The 21,560-nt window shown below is 39.4% G+C and overlaps 4 protein-coding genes and 1 non-coding gene across 6 annotated transcripts in view; 3 read left to right on the forward strand and 2 right to left on the reverse strand.

The window, feature by feature from the left end:
* Positions 1–851: 851 nt before the first annotated feature.
* Positions 852–2,826, forward strand: LOC106518723 (immunoglobulin superfamily member 6). 2 transcript variants are annotated; one of them, XM_014010115.1, is made up of 6 exons: positions 852–908; positions 1,015–1,338; positions 1,430–1,530; positions 1,636–1,686; positions 1,890–1,997; positions 2,098–2,825. In XM_014010115.1, the coding sequence occupies exons 1-6, from the start codon at positions 857–859 to the stop codon at positions 2,146–2,148; spliced, it is 687 nt and encodes a 228-aa protein (XP_013865569.1). In that variant the 5' UTR covers positions 852–856; the 3' UTR covers positions 2,149–2,825. The 2 variants fall into 2 exon arrangements, with proteins under 2 accessions (XP_013865569.1, XP_013865568.1); XM_014010114.1 differs by having other exon boundaries at positions 1,890–2,826.
* A 3,081-nt stretch (positions 2,827–5,907) lies between these two features.
* mfsd13al (major facilitator superfamily domain containing 13a-like) lies at positions 5,908–11,016 on the reverse strand. The gene is made up of 7 exons (XM_014010121.1): positions 10,548–11,016; positions 9,642–9,956; positions 9,151–9,573; positions 7,837–7,991; positions 7,663–7,746; positions 7,297–7,440; positions 5,908–6,578 (listed from the first exon to the last, which is right to left on the reverse strand). Exons 1-7 carry the CDS (start codon positions 10,740–10,742, stop codon positions 6,437–6,439), a joined length of 1,458 nt encoding a protein of 485 aa, XP_013865575.1. The 5' UTR covers positions 10,743–11,016; the 3' UTR covers positions 5,908–6,436.
* Positions 11,017–11,290: 274 nt separating this feature from the next.
* On the forward strand, positions 11,291–18,083 carry cdr2a (cerebellar degeneration-related protein 2a). The gene is made up of 7 exons (XM_014010122.1): positions 11,291–11,514; positions 12,385–12,497; positions 13,316–13,464; positions 14,133–14,309; positions 16,046–16,348; positions 16,436–16,712; positions 16,822–18,083. Exons 1-7 carry the CDS (start codon positions 11,436–11,438, stop codon positions 17,104–17,106), a joined length of 1,383 nt encoding a protein of 460 aa, XP_013865576.1. The 5' UTR covers positions 11,291–11,435; the 3' UTR covers positions 17,107–18,083.
* A 1,117-nt stretch (positions 18,084–19,200) lies between these two features.
* Positions 19,201–19,282, forward strand: trnal-uag (transfer RNA leucine (anticodon UAG)). Its single transcript has one exon. It is a non-coding gene; the product is annotated as a tRNA-Leu (tRNA).
* Positions 19,283–19,584: 302 nt separating this feature from the next.
* The window catches only part of sdr42e2 (short chain dehydrogenase/reductase family 42E, member 2), a gene marked incomplete in the record, with an annotated part of 13,946 nt that continues 11,970 nt past the window's right edge, over positions 19,585–21,560 (reverse strand). Inside the window, 1 exon segment of the mRNA XM_014010123.1 lies at positions 19,585–20,415. Within this exon segment, the coding sequence (XP_013865577.1) occupies positions 20,176–20,415 (240 nt within the window).

Genomic DNA, 21,560 nt, shown 5'->3' on the forward strand with positions numbered 1-21,560 from the left:
CACACACACACACACACACACACACACACACACACACACACACACACACACACACACACAAAGTCCCAATGAGATCACAGATCTCTTTTACAAGGGTGGCCTGGGCCTGGAGGTAACTTTGTGTACATAATTTATTTCATTTTTGTATCATTACTCAGACCGAATATTTCGATTTGTTTGTCTTGTACAGACAACTTTCATATCAACCCTCATCATTTAGGGAGACGACTACGCACACTAATGCTGCTGATATCATAAACTTCACCAGTGACCAGCTGAGTGGATCGGGCCGTCTCCATGGTTACTGAATGATACACAAGCAAACCATAACTCGTTACCTCGAGGAAYCAATCCTTGTTATTTCGTGATAACGACATATGTTYTCACAAGAAAACCATGGGGAAAAAATTATATGCGGGAAACGGCCGCTCTTGGCTTCCATATAGTTCTGTTTCYTTTAGGTCTATGTCTGTTTAGTTTCAGTCACGTTATATGTTTGTGTTTTTATGCTACTTGGGATTTTTTTTTCTTACATTCTCAGACAGGTTAGGAAACAGCAGATTAACAAGCCTTCCTGTTTTTGCATTTTTCTAAAAATAAAATCTAATCTTAAAATCAAGTCAGCTAAAAGTGAATTTGCTCTTGACCTAACCAGTTTAAAAAACCCAAAATGAAACGGAATGACAGAATGAACACGTTTAAATGATTTGTTGAAATGTGGCGTCACAAAGAGCCTGCTCAGTGGAAAACAACAAAAAAGGAAGTGAGGTCAGGAACTTGCTTCTGTGCTGACAGCCCTTTAGATCACCCCATTCCGGTAATCATAAGATCATTCACCAGCAGCCCGGCTACAGACATGAGGGGATTGTTCTGGCTGTCTCTCCTGCTCACCCACGTGTGTGGGACAGGTAAGATTTATCTGTGTTAAATTATTCATTCCAGCAATGAGTGGTTCATTGTTTTGCTCTTTAAATAATCRAGAGAAACCACATATTTAAAAGCAATCTGTTGCAGAAAGCACAGAGAAGGAACTCAGCTGCCTATCACAGCCACACAAGGTGATCTTCCGCAAAACGGGACAATCAGCAGTTCTGCCCTGTATCGTCTCGAACTGTTCCAGTGTAAGTCTGCACTACCAGTGGTTTGTTTTTAGAGAAAAACACCATCTTGATCTCCAGCTGACAAGCAGGCACAGCCTGGATGGAGCATCTCTACAGATCAGCGCGCTGAACGCCAACGACAGCGGGATCTATCACTGTGCCATAACATCAACAATCACACAAGTAAGAGAATGCTGCAGACATCACGTAGGACGGGGAACAACTCTTGTAGTGAAAGGTAAGGAGGGGGTTAAAGGCTGGCTTCAGGGCAGAAAAGCATCCTTCGCTTTAGTTTCCTATATAAAGTCCTTTTTTAAAAATCTCTTTAGAACATCTGAAGCCCCAGCTGAGACAGACTCTTCTGTGGTCAACCTTCACCCTCTTGGCCATCTTTAACCTGGCGTTAGTGGCATTCATTGTTATAAAAAAGGTGAATCATGTTTATCCCAAATGAAATATTTTTGTTGAGAATCAAAAGTTTAACCGTCAAAATGAAAAAATGAATCTGACATGAGCGTTTTTCTCTCTGTTGAAGCATGGCTGCAAAATCTCCACTTGCAAGAAGCCCTCCAGAAAGGATAAAGAAGTAAGTGTGTCGTTTTTGGTTTTGTTTTAATATTACATCAAATGTTTTAATTGTTTCTTAACACCACAGAAGCAACTAAAGAGGAAAGAGAGTTAAAGCCTCAGGCAAGATTCTCAAATCACCAGAACTGAAAGATTATCTTATAACTTCACATGATGTCTTTGTGTTTTCCTGTAAATCTCTACGATTTACCCCCAAAACAGAACAGCGTGAGAAAAACAGCACAGTTTCGTTACGTGCTGCAAGAACTGCACAGCAGAGGGACCTTCACCATGAGCAAACAAAGACGACGAGATGATTCTCGAGTTGAGGTAAACGTTGCGGCACACCGGGGTTGGATTTACTCAACGCAGAGATTGCAAAGAACTTGTGCAGTTGCACGTTTCCTCATTTGTTTTAACGTCCTCCCAGGAAGCGAGCGGCGAGAACATCTCCACTGATGACATCTACCAAAACGTGTGACATGTTGCAGAGTTCCACCTTTCTGACTGAGAGGACAAGAACAAACGTCCAACTGAGGACAGAGGACATCGGTGATTTCACTCATGTCACGAGACATATTTCTCTTCCAACCCTCAGCMTCAGCGGTGTTCCACAGCCTACCCCTCTGTCAGGTTTCCAGCCCACCTTTCCTTTCTGCCAACTTGTCCGTTCACGTTCATTCTTGAGATTTTGTTTTTCAGGATTTTCTGCAACAGAGAATTTGGAGAATTATTTGTGTGAAAGAAGGGTGTGCTTCTTTTAGTGACCTAAATCCTGTTGTGTTCATTCTCCTGGTTCAGAGGTGTGTTCCTTGACTTTGTATAAGAAAACTGGACAAGTTAATGAACAAATGTGTGTTGCTTGTCAGAGAAAATGCTCTGATGAATGCCTGAGTTTATTTAGATGTAACTTTGGAYGAGATGGACTTTTTTATTTTATTTTTTTACTTTGGCTGACCAATGAACCTTCCAGGCAGAAACAGAATCTCTAAACTTAAGGGCTGAACCAGAGTTGTGTCATCTCATATGGAGACAGACAACTCAACAAAGAACCTATTTTAAACTGGCTCTTTAGGCACCTTATTAAAAGGGATCCCCGATCAGTTGTAACATCAGACTTTATTTGATAAACATATATTTTAACTGTAAAATAAAGACTGTAAAAATACTGTAGGCTGTTTAGTTTTGTAAATTTTTTAAAATATATTTTAACACGGATGGAGCCATTTTAATTACACGCAAAGCATTCTGGGTAAATGATGACGTGGATAGGTCCTCGGTGTGAGCGAGCTATAGCCACCCTGAAGGTTAATCTTGAACAATATTTGACGATCGGTTCTTATAAATGAAACCAGAGAGCGTTGACAGAGAGGAGAAGGTAGAAATGACTCAGTCTGTAACTGAAAATATAGATGGAGGACAACAGAGCTGCTTCATGGAAGAACCTCAGCTTAGCCTGTCAGCCTTTGCGCTAGCGCCGATGCTATATTGCCTTATATGTATTAGCTCAGCATTAACGCGACAAACAAGCTAAAGTGAGGTCCTCCATCCATATTTTCAGTTACAGGCTGAGTCATTTCTACCTTCTCCTCTCTGTCAACGCAATCTGGTTTCATTTAAAAGAACCGATCGTCAAATATTGTTCAAGATTAACCTTCAGGGTGAATATAGCTCACTAGCAGCCTCACACCGAGGACCTATCCACGTCATCATTTACCCAGAATGCTTTTCATGTAAATAAAATGGCCCCGTCCYTGTAATATATTTTTAAACTTTTAGTTTAAAAATTATAAAAACTAAACACCCTACAGTATTTTTAGTCTTTATTGTACAGTTAAAATATATGTTTATTAAATAAAGTCTAATGTTACAACTAATCAGGGATCCCTTTAACATTCTGACAAAAAATATTTTTTTGACTTAAAGTGTTTCAGCTCCAACAAGGTGCTGCCCAAAAAATTATCAGCTAGAAACTTGGAACATCTGGATGTGATGTGCTGGACTGTCAAACTGTTAATTTGACATTTTTTAAAGATGAGCTTAAAACAATGGCAACAGATGCATGTTTGCAACAGGAAGTATATATAAATACTGGTAGATGAAATGTTATTAGGTGAAGTCAGTTCAGAGGTTTGATCTTGTCTACTTGAGAATAGCTAAAATCTGAGAATTACGGACTAAATTCATGTAAAGAAAAAACTTTAGRTCTCGTGAAGTGTTTCCAACTGGATTATAGACAGGTAGTGAGAAATGTTCATACACAAAATTTAATAGGAGCAAGGAAATAAAAGTGAATACAAAACAGATCAAAGTCCAGAATCATAAATCCTGTCTGTATAAATTGGCCTATTTGAAAAATGTTATGTGGGGTTACAACCCTGATGCATCGTTCAAATCTGGTGTCTATTTTAATGCTTGAATTTAAAGAAATCTGTTATAAACCATTTATGATCTTCCTCTGGAAACAGACTAAAAGAAAAGCTAAAAAGCAGCCAGAATTCAAAGAAATACTTTCAAAATATCACTTAAAAAAACTTGCTTTTTCTTCTCAAGAGACATCATAAGAAATATGAATATGAATTATGGTCAGAGCAGGAACTTTTGTAAATAGCTTTTTAATACAATCTTAAAGCCTTCACATTTATTTGATCACAGGAAGAAAGATCAATACAAACAAGACAAGTTACTGATATTTATGGTGTTATTGTTAGACATTGTCTTTCTTTAAAAAAAGAATCAGTCATTTTTTTAAATTCACATTATGCTGATCCAGCTGTACTGCAGCCCATTTTGGCAAATTTTGTACATTTCTATCAAATTGTGTTAAGTGCAAACACAAAACTGGTCACATTGCAGACGTCAATTCTACAAATTCATTTAAGGCTGAGGTGAATGTGCTTTATAATTAATTGAAAACAACTTGTTTCTATCCCACAACCAAAAGACAATAGATGAATGAATGGAATGAGTATTTCTACATTTTATTTCAATCTGTAATTTTCTTGCTTCTGCATCTATTTTTCCTCCTTCAACACTCAGCTGTAAACTGTGATGCTGTGAAGTACTCTTTGAAATACTGTGTAATTTCAGGTGCAAGTAAACGCAACATGTAAACACTGGAACATATAACAGCTGCAATTTACATTTTATCCATACATTATTTGTGATGCTTTCTTTCCGTTTCCTGTAAAATTAAAATGATTTTTTTGTTTTACTGAATTTCTGATTTACTGATTACTGATTTCAATAATGTAATTTGTATTACTAAAACATTTTCATGTTTTTCCTCAGCCTGACTCTTACTTTGTGACACAACAAACAAAAGTAATAAAATGTCAACAACGTTTAGAGCAGAGGAGCCCAAAGTGGGGCCCACGGGCCAAATTTGATTTGGCCCACCAGCAGTTAATGTCTTATGTAGAAACACAGTGAAATACAAGTAACACAAGAGATATTTAGATTTAACACACATGTAGATTTGCACACTTTATAAGGCCACAAAAACTCATTTGATCAATTTATGAAATCTACCATGAGCCTTTGCTGCTTGAGCGTATGGCAGACTTTCTCCAAGTGCACAGACTAAYACAAAAGCAGGCCACATTGGCTGCTAGCTTAATTGCTAAAAATAAAGGACTTTACTCAAAAAYTACTTGRATTTCATGTWTTYTATTACTGCATTTGGCCCGCAGCCCCAGATAGATTTTCATTTTGGCTCTCTTGGGGAAAATGTTTGYGCYKCCCTGATTTAGASCCTGAATCAGGAATTCATAATCCAGTGATTAGGCTAAATGTGTTTCTTCCACATTCATGATGTAGTGTTATTTTGTACCAAAACCAAAATCATCTCTGGAATGTAAACATCCTTGAACATAAACATTACATGATATTTGACCAACTTTGATTCAAAGTGGTGTAGATTTGTAAACCTCAGTAGAAATCTCCACACWAACTGTCAGTTTCAGGTGATTCAGATTAAGTTTCAACATTAAAACCACCGTTAACTCTGTAAAGTGCACAGTTTGTCACACTGGTCCCTTTTTTTCAAAGCCCAGTACGACTTTGAGAACAGCCGGTTCGGATGTTATCAGTCCATTAAATGGACGTTATTAGCGGTTATCAATCCCATAGAATGGCTTCAGACTGTCRCGACAGTGCCCCCTAGTGGGTAACCAGTGCCATATACGTTGGAATGCAACAATCTGCTACCGCCAGAGTCCGATCTACTTTATCGTAGCCCCATGGCATTTTTTTTAAACTAACCTTAGTGGTTTTATGCCTCATATTAACCAGATGACAGTCTGAAGCCATTCTATAGGACGGAGAACACACTAGGCGGCACAGTCGGGACATTCTGAAGCAATTCTATGGGACTGATAACCACTAATAACGTCCATTTAATGGATGATAACATCCGAAGCAGGTGCTGAGAATCCCCTGAGAAAAAGCTCAAATAGAGCTCTGTCTGGAGGCGTAATTCTGTGTTTGGAAAATGAGTAAGAACCTGGTCAAAGACGCAACAATTAGAAAAAAAATTCTTCAAAAAAGATTCAAGCCTCAACCCTTGTGATTAATAAAGATTTCAGTTCTTTGTCTTACTTGGAGGACACCCATCACTAAATTAAAGCAACACCTCTTCTCTGTGAAGGAAATATTGCTTCCTAACATCACAAACATTTACAATTACTTGATTTTTAAACACGATTCTTTAAGAAGTTACCCAAATCCCAACAACATAACCTGCTTCAGTAGCACTTAGAGGAAACATGTTAGCTGTCAATGTACTTCATCTCCACTGTGTGACTGTTGCGAATGGAAAATGGCCTCCAAGCCAGGACTTGTAGAGTCGCGACACACATGGGCACCAGACAGACCAAGTAGAACATAACGCTGTGGAGGCTTTCCAAAGCACTAAAAACAAGGAGACACAAACGAGTTMCATTTTTATTTTCATTTACATCAACATATAACATTAAAACTACAACCTGGTGTAAATGCTCCCATAAAAAAATCAATGTGAAAATGCTACTCCGCTGCTGCTTTTGTTTAGCCCTTATTTTACTCATTTTTAGTGTTTGAAGACTGAATATCTGATCACAAAGTAAATATTTTCATTTCTATGAATTATGATATCARAAGTGACCTTTGGAACGAAGGCAGGGTGACAATAAGAAGCTGATGTTTCTGATTACATCCTACAGCTGGGTCAAACCGTCTTCCTCGGCAGATACGACTATCCAGGTTTGACACAGGCTGAGGTTTTGTGTAACTATGTGTTGATATGCAAATATGACTGTATGACTCCTGTACTTGTTATTTTAACAGCAGAGAAATCCTGATTTATTTCACTGTGGCAAACCAAAGGGACCTCTGCTCCTTATTTTTGTTTTATATTTAAAAAACTACCAACATGGATTTTTCCCTTCTTACTTAGTTTTGAATTAAACTTAATTCCAGAGACCAATATCAATGTTTGTTTTGTTCATTAACATTATCTCATTACTATTCTGAAATGTAATCAGTCTGTTTCTTAAAAAAATTAACTGATAGACTAGAAAAAACAGTAAATTTAGTTCTTAGACTTCAAACTCTKAAGAAACTAAGATGCAGACAAATCAAATCTCTGTACCTTGGACTTGAGTCCTGTCCTGCATCTTTCAGCTGCTCGTATCCAAACTGGTTCAAGATTTTAAGGACGATCATCGGAGCCAGAGACTGAGCTGGCTTAGTGAACAGAGCGTTTGTTCCAAACACCATGGAGGAGAGAGGGGAGCTAAGGACAAACACATCGGGTAAKAAGTCAAATATMAACGCGAGTTGTTGTCTTCTCTTTCAGAATAGTCCAAGCCTCGTGTTCGAGTCYTAAAGCAACAAGTAAAGAGACAATTTTGCACTGGTTTAGGTAAACAAATCAGCACAGCTTTATAAAAGCCACCTCATCAATTTGCTCCGGGCTAGATTTTCAGTAACAGCCTTATTTTTATAATCCGCTCACCTGCGCTTGTACTTCTGCAGATCTGTGTCGATAATGTCAGCCAGAGGCAAGCCGAAGAGACTGAACGCTGCTTGTATGATAGCCCTGCGGAAGAGACGGAGGTTAGGAACCAGGCCGTGTCATTCAAATCAATAACACACAGGACAGTCGAGGGCTGTAACCAAAGTTTCTTACGTGCTAGCAGTGAGAAAAAATGCCATGAAATAATAGTGCTGAGGACCAAGCACAAACATGACAGCTGCCATTCCAGCTTCCAGGACGAAGGTGAAGAGGATGATCTTATAGTAGCCCAGCTTTAGCAGCAGACTGTGACTGCACAGAACTAGAAGCTGGAATGGAGACATCAGAAAAATGGAGTTAGGGACGTCGTAAAAATTCCCCAGATATTTTAATTAACTTTAAGTTCTGGTACAAGCATTGGTCAGTAAAATGTAATAAGAAAGTTATGTTAAAGGGATCCTTGACTAGTTGTAACATTAGACTTTATTTAATAAATTTTTATTTTAACTGTAAAATAAAAACAGTAAAAATACTGTAGGCTGTTTAGTTTTTATAATTTTTAAAAATACATTTTACATGGGGCCATTATATTTACACGCAAAGCATTCTGGGTAAATTATGATGTGGATAGGTCCTCGGTGTGAGCGAGTTATAGCCACCCTGAAGGTTAGTCTTGGACAATATCTGATGATRGACTCTTTTAAATGAAACCAGAGAGCGTTGACAGAGAGGAGAAGTAGAAATGACTCAGCCTGTAACTGAAAATATGGATGGAGGACAACAGKGCTGCTTCATGGAAGAAGAACCTCAGCTTAGCCTGTTAGCTTTAGCATTAGCCCCGACGCTATCACTATATACATGTATTAGCTCAGAGCTACACATTCTCTCATCACTGAGGTCCTRCATCCACATGACAGAGAGGGGAACACAAAAATAACTCAGTCTGCAACTGAAAATATGGATGGAGGACCTCAGTTTAGCTTGTTTGTTGCGCTAGCGCTGAGCTAATACATATAACGCAAAATAGCGTCGGGGCTAATGCTAAAGCTAACAGGCTAAYCTGAGGTTCTTCTTCCATGAAGCAGCTCTGTTGTCCTCCATCRATATTTTCAGTTACAGGCTGAGTCATTTCTACTTCTCCTCTCTGTCAACGCTCTCTGGTTTCATTTAAAAGAGTCGATCGTCAGATATTGTCCAAGATTAATCTTCACGGTGGATATAGCTTGCTCACACTGAGGACCTATCCACGTCATCATTTACCCAGAATGCTTTGTGTGTAAATAAAATGGCTCTGTCCGTGTTAAAATATAATTTAAAAAAAATTTTAAAACTTAACAGCCTACAGTATTTTTAGTCTTTATTTTACAGTTAAAATAAATATTTATCAAATAAAGTCTAATGTTACAACTAATCAGGGATCCCTTTAAACTCTTTGGTCATCTGAGTTCACACATAAGAAAKTAAAAGCTCTGAAGAAAACAGATCAACCTGAGGCAAGATGAATCCCGCTCCGTACATGACGCTCTTGGCGAGTGACGACAGCGCGTCCTGAGGAATCAGGCGCTCGGTGAATATCATGGTGAAGTTGTTGAAGAATGCCACCATGAACACCTGGAAGAAATTCATCAGCACAAACAGCTGGAAGTCCCTGTTGCTCAAGATCTGCCACGTCATCGTCTTCAGCATGGAGAGGGAGCATCCCGTTTGCGCCGCCGCGGCCTGCTCGCCGTGCCCCGAGCTGTCTGACAGTTTGTCAAAGCGGCTCTCGCTGTGCACACCCGTGTAGATCATGCAGGCGCAGCTCAAAACAGCAATCAGCACGGTGAACATCTGAAAATGCTTAAAGTTCTCCATGTTTTCGGACACCATGCCACAGAAGAGGATGCTGGAGGACCCGAGGAGAGAGGCCACCTGGGAAACAGAGAGACGTGAGCTGATGGTCCGACCTGACCCGTGCAGAGGAAAGAGGGCGGTCGCACCTGGTTGTACTTTATGAGTCGTAGCCGGTTCTCATGGTGGCTGGAGATCTCCGCGAATAAGGCACACTGAGCCAGCAGCACGAACGTCAGCAGGCCATCGAACGCACACAGAGCCACGGTTAAATGCAAACCGCACAGCCAGTCGTCAGGAGCGTACGACCGCCACGGGAACCAAGCCAGGAGGAACGCCAGGGAGTAGAGCGGGGCTCCGTACAGGATGGAGAGACGCCGGTGAGAGCAGCAGGACATCCGGGAGTTGTCTTGGAGGTAACCAAAYAGAGGATCGTTCACCGAATTCCACACCATGTACACCACCTGCAGACACAAGGTGTAAAGAACAGTTCGAGCAGATTTGAAGTGACGTGCAAACTAAATAAAACATATTTAACAGCTACACATCTGTTTTAAATCATCCTTAATGTCTTTGTTTTGCTTTTAAACAGGCAAATCTTGTAAACTTTTAACAGGATCTTTATTAGTATTTCTTCAGGCTTTCTGGCCGGCTGCTAACAAAGGCCCAATTTACAATGGATTCTGTTGTGTGTCGACAAATCGCCGGTTCATCCAGACTTTAGAAGCCTTTTTATACCTGAATTATATGAGAGTTAAATTAGTTAACAAGCATGAAGTGCATCTGCCCATAAAAAGGTCAAGTGTTGGATTGAACATAGCTGAAAGAAAGAAAGAAAGAAAGAAAGAAAGAAAGAAAGAAAGAAAGAAAGAAAGAAAGAAAGAAAGAAAGAAAGAAAGAAACTGAGCTCAAGGCCATTACAAGGGTTGTCTCATTGTAAACTTCAGTAAAAAGGATAACGCCTTTCCACTGACCTGTGTTTTGGTTATTGATTATCAGAAATGATAAGATAAAAATGCACATGAAGTAAGCAGATTAGCTTGCAGGATACTCACTTGGGATTGGTGGAATGCTCCTTCAGATATCTTGTATTTATTCAGGAAGAGTTTGACATAATAGAAGCTAAAAATATGGTTAATCATGCCGGAGCCCAGAGTGGTCATGGCATAAGCCAGAGCTGCATGATTGATCCCAAAGTTCGTTGAGTATCGGGCCATGATGGTCATTCTTCTTCCGGGATGCTTGGACATGCAGCTTTAGTTACTTGTTGTTTTAGCTAAACGCTACTGCTGACCATCGATCTTCGAGAAGTGAACAAAAAGATGTTTTAGAGAAGAGGCGGGGTTTCTAGCATTTTCGATTTATTGATCCATAGGTCCCTTTAAAGGCTCATGCGTACTAAATAATGTTTAGCGAAGCTGTACAAAATCAGAAAATCTCCTCAGACTGCACAAAAATCAGGTCAAACTCGATTTTTATGCTCCGGATTCTGGGCGGAGCTTTACGGTAATAAACAAACGTTTGATTGGGTGGAAGATCCTTTTAACCCTTGTGTTCCTCAGTGATTGGACAAGAACGACGTCAATCAAAATCACCTGGAAYTCGCAACTAATTTTTAACTTTGTTGATTTTTATTGTTTCCCTTACTATTTATGGTAAGATGATTAAAAGTAAATGTGAAAAACTGTAAATTGATTTGTGTGAACAAAACATAATTTTGTGTTGCTCTTTTTTTTTTTGTGGCTCTTCTGCCACCTACCGGTCATTACGGACGTATTTGCCACGTTGCCGTGGACAACCGAGTTTTAAAGCCGCTCGCGCTCTGACAGGATGTAGATGTTTTACAGCCGGCGGTGGTTAACGGACGGATCCAGGCAGCCGCAGCAACACTTACTGTGTTAAGTTTCTGTCTGGGAGGTTTGTTTTCGTCCCGTGGGGTGAAGATGTTGACTGACATGATTTTGGAGGAAGAGTTTGAGAAGAATAAGGAGCCTTGGTACAACCAGCGYGACCTCGAAGACGGTAAGGGACGCGCCCTAAAACTTTAGGAGTCAGTGAACGCATCACCACCCAGCTTCTAATTTACTGTTATTTGTCCAGACTGGTTTGCGTTGTTTTTCTTTTAACAAATAATAATAAACCGTCAGCTGGTGAGATGATATGATAAGTAAGTCTCTTCAAAAGTTTATCCAGGTAAAATAAAACAATAAAGTTATTTTAATAATGTTTTGACAATAATCTGTGGAATCAAGCTGAGAATTTTACATCTTTAAACATGAGAAACTGATATCCTACAAGTCTGTTTTTTAATGAAAACTGCCAAACATTAAAACTTAAAACATAAATATTTGATCAGCATTTTTATTTGAGCTGAATAAATTTAGCTMGTAATTTATTAATGAAAGGAAAATTGATTGTCTTAACAAAAATAGGAACCAAACMGAATATTATAATATTTGAGCTTTGGTAAGAATTTAGTTTTTATTTGGAAAAATGATAGTAACAGTCAGAAATTATCTTTGTTTAAACAAGGGGAATTAAAAAAAGGTACGAAATCAATCTTTTCAGTTTGTGCAGCTCTGTCTTGTCCACCTACTTGAAAATGTTGCCAGGTTAGTTAGCAGTGGTATGAAACATTTGAGTCAAAAACTAAAGGGCTCATTGTTGATTTAGTAGCATTTCTGTTCACTGCGGACCCACAAGGCTGGCGTCAGTCCAGAGTAGTGGGCACAGCTGATTCCAAGCAAAGTCCAGAGTTTATGAGAGCTTACCAGAAGACAATAAGTTGTGTGTTTGTACTTGCATTTCTAATATAAACCCCTTCAGTCACTTCCCCATTGTTTGTAACAGTGCTGGAACCGGTGTTTTAAAAAATTTCCCTGCTTTGTTTAGATCTCCATTTGGCAGCGGAGCTCGGGAAAAGTCTCCTTGAGAGGAACCATGAGCTGGAGCAGGCCCTGCAGCAGATGTACTCCACCAACCAGGACCAGCTGCAGGAGATAGAGGTGATAAATGTTTACTGTAAGCTTTCCAGCTGCTTGAAACCCACAAACATTTAGACCCACAGTCCCGCCTGTCTGTCCGTGTTGTTCTGGTAATGGCATTAAACGAACGAGTCCAGGATTAGAGATGATTCGTTGAGAGAAGTAAAATCTAATCCTGACCCAAATGAGCCACTTGGCAGAACACGTTCAACCCAGTTATGTGAAAACTCAAACACTTGGCATCTCTGTATGCTGACCTCTGAATTACTAAACGCTGATCCCTAAAAGCAGCTTCCTTCACCAGGTCTTGGGAGTTTTCAGTGTTCTGGTTTATTCGCGGACCATTGCCGGTCTGTTTGACCCGGAGGACACGTCGCCCAGTCGGTCAGCGGTTATAAGAGTCTTAATTTGTTTACGGCCGTGAGAAAGCTGCGGCTTGAGAATTTATTGAGGTTGATATGGTAATCCCAGTACGTCTCTGTGACCCTCATACTAATGCCGAGTCTGGCYCCGGGTGAGCTCAAATAAAGCCGCTTGTACACGTGAGTCTGATGGTGTGATGCAGGGATGGACACAAATGGCTGTTTATGCATTCATTAAAGGAATGCAAGGCTTTTTATTAAACGGTTTTGTATTAATATACAGTATGAACAGTTTTAAAATTGTCAAATAGGTTTWATCTTTGATATTGTTCACTCACATACTGTAGTTTGAAAGAACAACCTAAATTCATGATATTTAAACAGCTTTTGGAAAATTTTAGACGTTCTTTCTCTTGAATGTACAAAAACAAATCCACAAATATTAAAATAAATAATAARTCCTGTGTTTTGTCCCAGTACCTGAGCAAACAGGTGGAGCTACTGCGTCAGATGAACGACCAGCACACCAAGGTGTACGAGCAGCTGGACGTGGCCGCCAGGGACCTGGAGCAAAGCAACCAGAGTCTGGTCCAGGACAGCCGTCTGGCCCAGCACAAGATCCACAGGTTAGTCCTCCGGTCAGCGGTAAATTAGATTTTTACTTCACATTTTTAGATAAATATGTGACCCATGTCACATCAAAACGAGGATTAAGTCTAAAAGTGGTATATGGAGAAATAGGCAAATATAGTGTTTTGATCAAAAAACTTACAAAAGTTGCATTTTTTCAACTTACGACAAATAAATGCCTTATCAGTGTTTCATTTGAATGAACTGTGTGAAATATAATCATAAAAAAAAAAAACACTTTTTTGAGCAGAAGCAACAAAAATACTGATTTTGAGGAAAAATGCCTTAAAAATTTTTTTAGCTTTTCCTTGTGAGCTAGCAATGTTTTTGTTTCTTTCCAACTGGGAAATGTTAATATTCAGATACTATTTGAGGTTTCCTGTTCATAATGAAATGAAACATTTCTCATAAAAATTACATAAAATTAGGATTCTAACCAAATATTAATGTATTATCATAACCAACAAGACAAATTAAGTCATATCTCTTGTTCCGTTTATGATATCAGYATGATCCAGGTATCAAAATGTAGCTTTTAAAGCCAGTAATCTGAAAATGTAATTAAGTCATTTTGACCAAATTTAACTTAACCCTCATTTCGATATGATGGGTCACATATTAACTTTTGCCTACGTGCCTGTATYTTCCCAACTCTTTTCTTCAGTTTAACAGAGACCATCGATGGACTTCAGACCCACATGGAGGATCTGCAGACCCAGATCGAGGAGCTGAAGTCTGCGCAGGCGGAGCGGAGCAAGAGGGAGCTGGCCGAGCAGCGGCGCAGCCTTGGAGCTCAGAGCGTGTCCTGCCTCAAAGAGCTGTACGACTTACAACGAGACAGGTACAACTCACGAGTGAGTCTCGTCACTCTCCCTGCAAAGAAAACGTTGGTTTGAAGGGAAGCTGTTGTCCCASAATGCTTAGCGCCCGTTTTATTGATATGAAAACAAAGCTGTGAGGTCAAATTCAGGTCTGGTGTAGGGTCTCGGCTCTCAGCCATCATTTGCTGAACAGACAGCAGGTCATTCAGAGCAGAACACTGAGTTGAGACATCATCTACAGGAGGAGGAGGTTAATCCTTCCTCTCTGTCAGCGGTGTGTWAACTCTCACACACATAACCACAGCTTCAGGAGGAGTTTATGATGTGGAAACAGGTGTGGAAATGGTTTCCGTTGTGAAGAGAAAAAGTAAAACTTTTGCAGTTTAAGTGCCTGTGACTTGCTTATCCAGGATAAGCATAATAATTTGCAATAATTTACTCTGTATTTTGCCAGACTGGTAATCCTGGGGTCGTGATGATGGGGCCCTTGAATATTGTTGCCCAGGGTACAGCGAAGTGTTAATCCGGCCCTGCTTATCCTTCAGATACAAAGAGTCAAAAACTTTGTTCTGTTTAAGAAACTTGTCATACCACACATTATTTTATRCATTTGGACACATAACTGACCTATTTTCTTTTGAACTTGGCTCAGCAAAAGGGAAACAGGAAGTGACATCAAAGGGGAACTCCTTTAAGTAACAGAAGTCTCTGGTCTTTGTTTATCGAAACATTATGATTTGAACTCTGAGTCTCTTTTTGTTTTGTGTTTTTGTTTGTTTTTTGTTTCTGTCTAATAACAACTCAAAATAGTCTAGAACAAGGGTGCCCAAACAGTTTCCCTGAGAGGGCCAAGATTAAAATCAATCTGAGGGTGGTGGGCCAAATGCAATAATATAATACAAGAAATGCAAATACTTCAAATAAAGTTGTATTTTTTATGACTAAGCTAGCACCCAGTGCGGTTGCCCACATTTTCTTGTTGTTTGTTTTTTCAGCCCATAGACATGGGTACAATTCAATGTTTGCTTGGGCAGCAAAGGCTCATGGGACTTTTCATAATTTAAAATTTGATTATATGTGGTCTTATAAGGTGTGCAAATCTAGATATGGACTTAAATCTGATATAAATGTCTCTTGAAGTTACTTGTATTTTAAGTTTAATCTTAATATAATTCAAACATAAAGTGAGCACCATGAGTTAAGACTGTCTGACTACAGCTCCTTCTACCTATAGTTGGACCAATGTTTGAAAAGATTAAGTGCAAATATAGTATTTCTACATAAGACTGAAGATTACAATCTAGTAACCAGGGTAACTGCTGTGGGCCAAATCAAATTTGCCCCGCGGGCCCCATTTTGGGCACCTCTGGTCTAGAACATCAGATTCCTCTCCACAGTCTGGGCTGTTGAGCATTAGCTCTGTTTTCATGCAGACATTCCTCTTTGACATCACTTCCTGTTACTTCACATGCAAATATCTCAACAACCGTTCACCTCAGCAGCATGAAAATTATTTAGTAAAATGTTCTCAGTGTTATCTCCAAAAATGCATTTGTGTTATTACAGAAACTTTCATGTCACAGGCACTTTAACACTATATAAATAAATACTTTTAGTTTAAAAAAACATGTCAAATGTGTGTTAACTTATACACACCTATACTTTTTAAAAAGGTAGTTTGTATTCTTGTATTCTTCATCATTCTTGCACTTGCATACAGTATTTTCTCCAAAGTTGTGGATTTGTTATTGCCCAGGTATCCGGCTCACGATGGTGAACTCTGGTCGCCTCAGAGCTTCCTCTGCGACAGAGACAGACCTGTCGACCCGGAGCAGGAGAACCACGCTCTGCAGCGCTCCGTCCAAACYCTTCAGAAACAGATAGCAGCAGAAAGGAACCGCCGGGAGGCTGCGGAGCGAGAGGTCGAGTTCACATCCAGGGAAAACCAGAGTCTGGAGCAGCGGCTGACCCTGCTGGTGGGCTGCCGGCTTCGACAGAAGGAGCTGGAGGAGGAAGTGGAGCAGCTGCGAGTTCTGTGGCGCGCKGAGTGCGCCAACAGGTCAGAAGAAAATCATGCAGGACTCTGTTTTCCTGAGGATCCGTGATAGAATATTTACCAGACAGCATTTGTCTTTGCTCTCACCAGTGTTAGAAGACCTGACCGGCTGCTGTTGCCTGAAACCGTGTTTTTTGCCTCAGAGGAGAGGCAGAGCGAGGAGGAGGAGGAGGAGGCGCCTGAAAAGAATGAAGAGCGCAGCACACGTAGCCAGCAGAGGCGCAACAGCGACAGCGTTTTAAAAGCAACGATCGCCGATGAAATTCGCCGTGGTCACGAGCAGCTGTGCATCAGACGAGCGGATGCTGTGAAACAAAGAGGCATCTCTCTGCTCAACGAGGTGGACGCGCAGTACAACGCACTGCAGGTGCAATGATTACCATTTGCTTCAGGGGGGCCTTTAAATGTTACAACTTTGTCAGAACTGGGGTGTTTTATTGAGTGGGGTTTAAAGATGTGTGATTGGTTTTTCTAAGGTAAAGTATGATGAGCTGCTGKGGAGATGTCAGCAGGACACAGATGATCTCAGCCATAAAGCCGTCCAGACCTCCAGCGGTTCTTCTACCAACGCCTGGGTGCGCCGCCGCCTCTCTAACTCGGCTGCGTTGTCTGATCTGATGGTGGTTCCTGAAAACGGCCAGCAGCCTGAGTACAAGCTGCTCTTCAAGGAAATCTTCACCTGCATCCACAAGACTAAAGAGGACCTGAGTGAGAACAGGCATCCTGCCAGTAACAGTGATTTCTGCACATCTGCCAAATGAACATGATCCAGTCTTTCAGAACTTGTTTTGTCTGGTAAAGTTTAGGTCAGAAGGCTGCTTTGCTGTAAAACATTTCAAATGTGCAAGTCTTAGAAATGCTGTTTACTTTTGTTCATTTGTACACAGATCATTTGATTCCATCCTGGTATATGTAACAGCAGCATTTAATATAGCCATCGTAAATAAGAAGTACTTTTTAGATATTTAAACTAATGTGGATAAGATGTACAGTGCTGCTCATCCTTCACTTCCAAGGAGCCAGACTTTCTGAGATGCATCATCCTTGAGTTGATTCARGATTTAGTCAAAACAATATTTTATATCTGCATCTCTTTAGTATTTGTTACATATTCAGTTAAAGATATTTGAACATGTGTCACTGTGYCAAAATACAAAATTAAATTTGTGTTTTTGCTGAAAGTTGTTGGAACTGAAACAGATTTTTTTAAAGATTAAAATAATCAAAACAATAGCAATATTGCAAAAATCAGCAGCTGAAATTGAATTCTGGCAAAAAAAAATTGTACCTATAAACTGTAGCTCAAAGCTAKAATTAGAAACACGGTGGCTAAAATCCAAAAAAGAAACAATGATCCTAAAGTACATTTTTAAAAAGTGGTTTCAAAAATTAGATTTTAATGAGAACAAGTATAATTATAGTGAAATATTTCAAAAGGTACAAAAAATGACAAAAAATGACAAAAACAAAATATTTTAGCCACAATGTCTTGTCTGAGCTGAATATTTTGGCATATGAAAGGATAAAATAGCTGAAGCATGTTGAAGTAGTTGGTTCAAAAACTCACTGCTGACTCAGCATTTATGCAGTGACAGAGAAGAACGACTGCTTGGCATCTTAGACATGAAATTACTCTAAACCTCTGCACAGTATTGTACATTTTAACCATAAGTATTGTGTACCTACAGTGTTTCTACAATGTTATTTTGTTTGGTTTTTTTTTTTTTTTTTTTTTTTTTTTTAAAATGTTTAACTGCTCTGAACATTTAACCACAATGACAGAATTTTTTTTTTTTTTTTTTTTTGGTCAGGAAAAGCACACCATGTGTAGTATTATAGTATGCATACACAAATTTTGTAAGTTAAAAATTTGAATGTTGTCTTAAAACAAAAAAAGTTGATGCAATCAGGAGTTTAAGGCAATCAASCTAATCGTAAATCTGAACCATTTCTTTAAGTTGTCAACACAATCTGTGTGAAAGTTGACGTGGACACTGGAAATATTTATTTTGTTTTCATGTTTCTGACGAGTGTCTGCTCAGCAGCAGGCCTCACACAAGCTCTGTTTTTGATATAAATCACGTTTTTTGTTTTATTTATTTGTAGAAATGTTTTGGTTTATTTATTCTCTGTCTAGAGCAGATGTTGGTCCAATGTTTAGAGATGGGACTTAAAATGCACAGTAGGGTGTATCAGTGTTTGTATGTTTCACATGCATTATTAAAAAGATATTATACATCATCATGCGTTTATATGGTATTCACACTTCAGTATAATCAGTGTTTTCTCGTAGTATTTTTTACACATGAAAAAATAACCCAAGCTTTGTCTAAAATTTTCAAGACCTCAGACAGTTTTTTTTTTACAACTTTTAATGTAATTAGGATTTACATAGCTGAGATTTCACCATCCTACTTTCAGCAGTCCAAATCCACTAAAAGGGCCAAACAAAGAGGATTGAACACCACGTTCACCCAGAAGGAAAACTCTTTACAGCAACTTTGCATGCTGAAATCTCACAAAACTGCACAGATAAGCAATCAGTAAACACTCAACACACACTGTCAAAAGTTTACCCATAAATGTGTTAAATCAGAAGCATGAGAACAGGACTGTAAAGAGGTGAAAGGAGTGCTGTTGTCTGTCAAAATGTATTAATAATGTGTTGTTTTATTTAGATGTAGATGCTCGGAAACAAAAGGATCCGCACAAAACCACAATAAAGGGAGGTTCTAACAAAATATTGGAATGTAAATTTATTTAAATGACTCGATCAATAAGTATCTAATTACATCTGCAAGCTCTATGGCCCTTTTAAGGTAGTCACAGGTGCCATTTTGTGGCGGAAATGATGAGGTAGTGTGGCCGAGTGGTCTAAGGCGCTGGATTTAGGCTCCAGTCATTTCGATGGCGTGGGTTCGAATCCCACCGCTGCCAAATACATTTTTTCCCCTGACTGACTGTTTTTTAATTTAAGCCTTTTTTTACATTTTTGATTGATTAGTACTCTACAAAAGGTTCCTATATTAATGTTTTTTTCTGATAAAATCTACCTGCTYTAGACTACAACAGCTGGTAAAATCCTTGCCAGTGCAATGGCGCCCTCTTGTGGACACAATAAACATAGCATGTTTAATGCTAATCAGATTTTTTTTTAAAAATACATTCTTTTATGATTCAAATGTATTTAGTCAATGTTGCAAATCCAAACACGTTCTCTTAAAATAATGGATGCCACATTCCTTCTTAAMTTTTTTATTTCTAAAATTGTACAAAATTACTACTTCAATAGTAATTCTCATCAACAACTCACCACAGAACATTGTCGTACAAATTGGAAGCATGCCTTAAATACAATAAATTATAGTTTGACTATTAATAATACAAAGTTACGTGTTTTTAAACAAATAGCCCAATAATAACAGGAAGCTGTGGAGAAATTGTTCAAATCCTCACAATTTAATACTTTTCAAATCTTAATATCATTTTTAAATTCGGCTCACATGATTTCAAAAGGTAGAAAAACAACCATACATTAGCATACGTCAATGATTTTGTTTTCCATGTGAAAAATGAGGAATATATAAATTAACCTGAAATTAATTAAAACTGATCTCTGGGGACTAAAACCGGTGAAAATGAGAAATATAAGTTAATCTAAAATAATAACTAAAACTGATTCATGGTGATTAAAACTGGTGATTTCTTTTGTTCTTTTTTTGTATTTGCTGCAACTAACAAAATATATTTTTTGTCTAATCAGGAGTCTGCTTCAACTGACAAAGCCTGAGAGGAATTCTCTTCTGTTCAATACTGTCAAAGACGTTTAGCTAGAGTATGCCAGACAACACGAGGAGCAGCAGACTGAGTCCCATCAGCAGCAGAAAGACAAAGAATCGGAGCAGCGGGGAGGTCAAGGCCACGCTGGTGGAGGATGAGCTGGAGCGAGGCATCTGGGTCTTGAGGTAGTGGTCGAAAGCATCTGCCAGGCTGTACTTCTTTGGGCAGTAACCCAGCTCACGACGGGCTTTGTCTATTTTGAAGGTGTGGCCCACAGAGATGTGCCTGACCTGTGGAGATAATGAAAAGTTACAAGTTGCAGAGAGGCTCTTGTAATTAACAGAAGAGTAAAAAAAATCTTTATTATTGACTCTGAGGGGAATCCTCCCTCATGATTCACTTCCTTTCTCTTTCCTTTCCTTTTTATTGTAAACACTGGAGTTTTTCTGTATGAATCAGGTGAAGCTGTATATTCATCTGTCAGCGTACGACATGTACTGTCACACTGGGCAGAGTCCTGCTCATCCTGTCAGGCCTGCTCATCATTCTGACTGTATGCATATGTTTCTCTTTAGCTGTTACTTTGAGGCAATTTCTGAGACAAACACGTCAGATTAAATAAGTCACCAGGTTCACCCTGAGCTCAGGTCGCAGGCGTGACGTCGCCCCTTAGCAACAGCTCCTGCCCTGATGTCACTTCCTTACGAACTGGCATGCTGAACTTCCTACTCCGACCCACAGCAGATGATGTTTTATTCARGGGACAATCATTGATCCCTCGGCCTGCAGCTGTCTGAGGGATCGGGCTCCGCAGATGAAGGGCCCCGCGGGGATCAGCTTCGGTTTCGGGCTTCATCACACATTCATGAGGACCCAACGGGCCGTGACGAAGACTCRTCCAGACACACTGTGAAGGCTGCACTGATGAATGCAGCCCTCAGTTCAGTTAATTTAATCATTTTTGACTGGAGTAAAGATTTAACCGTGGTGCCAGTGACAAGAGGACTAAGTCAAAACATTTAGATGGATGAATTCAAGGTTCCATTTTAGGATTGAAAGTATCTGGTTGTGAAATATTTGTGTTGTGGAAGGATTTTTAGTCTAATCCTCAAGATACGTACATGGACATGGATAGAAAAATGGAAAATCAGTCATGCTTTTGAAGTTTGGTTCAACAGAACTGTTAAAAAAACTACTGAAACTACATGGATGTAATTTGCAGGGGGGGTTAGGGGGGTTATGACCTGCACAATAATTTGATCCTGTCAATATAACCCTTGAAATAAATCATAGAACTTACTCTAAAACAATAGAAACTAACTGGTTAAGTAGTCATCCGAGAGGGACTCAGAGTAGAGCCGCTGCTCCTCCACGTCGAGAGGAGCCAGTTGAGGTGGCTCGGGCATCTGGTAAGGATGCCTCCTGGATGCCTCCC

This window comes from Austrofundulus limnaeus, unplaced genomic scaffold (assembly GCF_001266775.1).
Source record: "Austrofundulus limnaeus strain Quisiro unplaced genomic scaffold, Austrofundulus_limnaeus-1.0 Scaffold65, whole genome shotgun sequence".
NCBI lineage: Eukaryota > Metazoa > Chordata > Actinopteri > Cyprinodontiformes > Rivulidae > Austrofundulus > Austrofundulus limnaeus.